The following is a 4,416-nucleotide window of genomic DNA, read 5'->3' on the forward strand; positions in this document are numbered from 1 at the left end:
GCCCCCTCCCACCCCCACCCCCGTGCGCTCACCTTTACTGTAGAATGGGCCAGGGCCATTACTGTTGCTGTAGCTACAGCTGTAGCTTCGGTCCAGGCGGCTGCTACCTAACAAGGAGAAAGCAACCCGCAATCAGGCCCCTGGTCCCCACCCCAGGGTCCCCACCCCAGGGTCCCGTCCTCTAGAACTGGGGCCCGGAACCCCTTCTACAGACGTGTGCACTCAGATGGAGCTGGATGCTGGGCTGCATACGTCCACCCTCACCACAGGCCTTGGCTCCCAGGCTTCTACCTCTGTCCAGAGGCCCTGCCGGGGGCTCCCGGCGGTGCTTCCAGTCTGCAGGTAGCGTGGCATGGTTATCAAGTCCATGGGCTCCACCTGGTCGCTCAGAGGCCTGGAGGCTGGCAAAGAGCTGACTGCCTGGAACCTGGCAGGGGAGGAGGGGTGGGACAGGAACACGCAGAGCTGGAACTCTCCGGAGGCCCGGAGCTGCACCCACCAGGCACCCACCGTGCACGCCCACCCCTAGCACCGACCTTCTTAGCGGGTGGGGGGTTCGGTGAGCACTGTGATAGGGTGTGGTAGCTGGGGTTGGAGTAGTAGTGACTGTAGCTCGGAGGGACATCTGCACAAACAGACACAGGTGCGGGGTGGCCTGCCAGGTCAGACACAGGCCTGGGCCCAAGACAGCCGTTCTGTCCCAGGAGATCCGCAGTTGGCCTCGCTGACCTCCCTTCCTCTCTCCAGCTCCCCGCTTCCCATCTCCTAGGTCCAGGGAGGGATGCAGAAGCCCCGCATCCCACCTGCCCTGTGCCGAAGAGTCAGCGCGCACGTGAGTCCTACCCCGGGCCAGCTCACCTGGCATGACATACTCAGAGCCGTCCAGTCGTCCGCTGCTGTAGCCCACTGCCAGGTGCTGATGCTCCTTGCCCTTTTGCCAGTGACGGTAGCCAATGAACAGCGCCACCAGGGCCACCACCAGGGACCCCAGCACTGCGATGCCAATCACTGCCCCAAGCGAGTTATAGGCCACCGGAGGGGTGGGCATCATGGTGATCGGCTCCTGGCTTCCTGTGTGGGATGGAGTGGTTGCTCAGGACAGTGTCTTGGCCCTGTTGGTGAGCTTGGGATGCATGGATGGGAGAGGCCCCAGTAGGAAGGCAGGGTGATACAAGAGTACCACTTAGCGGAGACCTGGACAGGTACCTATGTCCTAGTTCCCTGGGGACAGTGCAGAGGCAGGGGCTAGATGAGAACTCACCGATCCTGCAGGGGGCACCACTGTGCCCTGGAGGACACACACAGGCCCCAGTCTCCGGGTGGCACCTCTCTCCAGGACCGCACTGGCACGGTTGGGAGCAGTTGGCACCAAACATCCCTGGAGAACAGCCTGGGAGAAAGTGGAAGAGGAGATCAGAGGGGCAAGGGAATGGCAGTCCCCTCCTTGGGCTAGGGCTGGCGGTCGGGGCATGGAGTTGCCCTTCTGTTGGTACCTTCCAAGCACAGATGTCCGGTCCAGCCTGGGGGACAGAAACAGCTCCCATCCTGGGGGTGGCAGGTCCCACCATGGCGACACTGGCAGAGCTGGGCACAGTTGGCTCCCCAGTGTCCCAAAGGGCATGCTGCAGGAGACAAGGTTGGAGCCTGTCTGGCGGGCAGGGCCAGCGTCTCCTGGGTGAATTCTCAGTCCCCAGTGTCGCTGAAGCCTTCCACTCAGCTTTGGTCTCCCCAGAGACACCAAGGCTTCGAACGGTATCTACACACTGATGACTCATCTGCAGCCATGTCTGTAGCCTGAATTTCAGATCCACGTGCCCAGCTGCCTGCCTAACCTCTGCACCTGCCTGTCTAACAGCCTTTCAAAATAATGTGATCAGGGCCAGACAACCAAAGGCTTCCAAACTACTCTACATCACTTAGCTCTGGACTTCTTTTTTTTTTTTTAATATAAAAGAGAAGTAAATGCTCACACTATTCAAGGCATAATTTTTGTGTATATGATACTAGCAGGTAATCTAATAGTAGTTACCAAATTCTATGGAAAAGGTCATCTCCAAGATCACTTCCCTCTACCCTGCCCGTATTTTTCATGGTAACTGCTTCTCATTTTCCCTTTTCAAAATTTGCTTTATTCAGTTTTTTGGACTAATCTTTTCCATGATGTTCTTCGTATGTTTATGTGGGAAAGAGGCCATTATAAATAAATAAAAAATAAATTGGCGATGCAAAAAAAAAAAAAGTCCATAACTGAGTTTATGGTTTTCCCATGCAGAAGGGCAGGGAACTTTTTTCCCTGACCCGTTCACTGCTGCATCCTGAGCATCTAGGACAATACCCAGCATGTAGGTGATGCCCTATACATATTTGCTGATTGTGTTTACATCAACGGCTGAATCAAGGCGGGTCCAGATCAGGGGAATGGAAGCCTCTCAGTCCTCAGCCCACCCCCTCGGCATGCATTCAGACACACGGGCCACCACGTACGTTGAGAGCAGTCAGGGCCGGTCCAGCCAGCCAGGCAGTAGCAGGTCCCATTCGAAGGGTGACAGGAGGAATGGTTGGCACACTTGCAGGGCACACAGCGTTTGCCATAGCGGCCAGGCTGACAGGCTGGGGGAAAGGGGCTCGTGGTGACTGGGGGCAGGGGCCAACCCTCAGTCAGCCCTTGACTCCACCCTCTCCCACCGTGTGTAACCAGCCCATAGACTGCAGTCAGCACAGCAGGCCAAGAGGGGTAGAGTGGGGGCTTCTGGCATCTGGCACTGGACTGAAAGGCAGACGGAGAGGAGGGAGCCTCACATTTCTGGCAGAAAGGGCCTCGGAATCCGGGTGCACAGACGCAGTTGCCATTCTTGGGGATGCAGGTGCCCCCGTTCCTGCAGGCACAAGCGTTGCTGCAGTTGGCTCCCCAGAAGCCCTCAGGGCAGGGCTGGTGGCAGCGGGTACCTGTGGGAGGGGTAGGATGAGCCTGGCCTGGGTCCCCTCTCCTCGTCCATAAGGATTCTCTGCACACGTGTCCTGTGGGATACATCCCCCCAACTCCACGGTAAGCCTGGGGCCTGCCCACCATAATGCTCACCTGTCCACCCCGCCTGGCACTGGCAGTGTCCGTGAACAGGATCGCAGCCGTCAGCATGGTCACAGTCACAGCGACTGGCACAGCCTTCACCAAACTGCCCCTTCTTAGAAAAGGAGTGTGGGGTAGGACAGGCCAGTAAGCTGGGGGATGTGGTGCCCTCCCCTCCACCCAGGCAGGCGGGCTGTTGCGCACTTACCGGGCAGGGGAGCTGGCAGTTGGTCCCATGCCACCCAGGGGTACAGGTACAGGCTCCAGTCTGGGGACTGCAGGCTGCCTCATGGGCACACTGGCAGCTGGCATTGCAACCGAAGCCCCAAGTTCCAGGCGGGCAGGGCACAGAGCAGTTACCACGCTGCCAACCTGGAAGAGGGACTTGTAGGTAGGCATGGGGACCCAGCTGCCCTCCTGAGCAAGCACACACTGGGCAATGACTGTGCCAGACTCTGAGCTACCAGCATGGGGTGGGGATGGGGGTGCTCACGGCCCCATAGGAGACCAGCATGTGAATCGTTGGATGTTGGACAGAAGGCTGAATGACCGTCGGGGATGCACCACCCCCTTCTGGGTCTTGGTTGCCTATTCTGCCAAAAGAAGGGGATTGGCAGCAAACCCAAATGCTTACTGAGGCCCCATTAAGTAACTAAATGTGTTATCCACGTCATGTATAAGACAATAGGGAGGAGTGGGGACTGGAGACTGGGACATTTGTTAAATATGATGGAGAGCTGGTGAAACAAAACGTGTTTAACTAGCCCTAAAGACTGCCAACGGGCCACCCCTGGTAGATCTCCTGGCACCGGCATTCTGTGATTCTGGATGACTGAGGATGAGGAATGTTCAGCAAAGAGATGCCTCTGGCCTAGGCCTTTAAGGACAATTGGGATTTTTGTGGTTGAAACAAAAGCAAAGTGGATATTCCAGGAAGGAAGTAGCCTGGCTACTTTCCCGCCGTCCAGCTGCTGCCCAGTGATTCCGCCCCTATCCTGCAGCCTCTCCCCTACCCTTGGCCTGCCCCTGCACTTGGACTCTCCCTTCTTCCCATGGCCCCGCCCCCAAATCGTCCTTCCAGGAGACCCCAACCCAGTACCTTCCTTGCAGACGCAGGTGCCATCGATGGGCGAGCAGGCAATGGCATTTTCGCAGGAGCAGCGTTGCGAGCAGTTGACTCCGTAGGTGTCAGGGGGGCAGAGGCTAGCGCAGTGCGGTCCCTGAAAGTGGGGGGTGGGTGGGCGCACTCATGAGAGGGGCGGGCGGACTCCCTGAGCCTCTTCCGCACCTCCCTCGCGGTGGGGCTCGCCTCACCTTGTAGCCGGGCGCGCACCGGCAGAGGCCGCTGT

General features: G+C 58.2%; 1 protein-coding gene across 1 annotated transcript in view; it reads right to left on the minus strand.

Annotated features, from left to right (window-relative positions):
* The window catches only part of PEAR1 (platelet endothelial aggregation receptor 1), a 20,944-nt gene that overhangs the window by 2,303 nt on the left and 14,225 nt on the right, over positions 1-4,416 (minus strand). The window contains 12 exon segments of the mRNA XM_010838207.1: positions 33-107; positions 292-427; positions 537-625; positions 859-1,071; positions 1,262-1,390; positions 1,494-1,622; positions 2,485-2,610; positions 2,800-2,946; positions 3,080-3,182; positions 3,276-3,439; positions 4,167-4,287; positions 4,382-4,416. The exon segment at positions 4,382-4,416 is cut by the window's right edge and continues 2 nt beyond it. Coding sequence (XP_010836509.1) covers positions 33-107; positions 292-427; positions 537-625; positions 859-1,071; positions 1,262-1,390; positions 1,494-1,622; positions 2,485-2,610; positions 2,800-2,946; positions 3,080-3,182; positions 3,276-3,439; positions 4,167-4,287; positions 4,382-4,416 — 1,467 coding nt within the window.

The sequence above is a fragment of the Bison bison genome, unplaced genomic scaffold (genome assembly GCF_000754665.1).
Source record: "Bison bison bison isolate TAMUID 2011002044 unplaced genomic scaffold, Bison_UMD1.0 scf7180017864093, whole genome shotgun sequence".
NCBI lineage: Eukaryota > Metazoa > Chordata > Mammalia > Artiodactyla > Bovidae > Bison > Bison bison.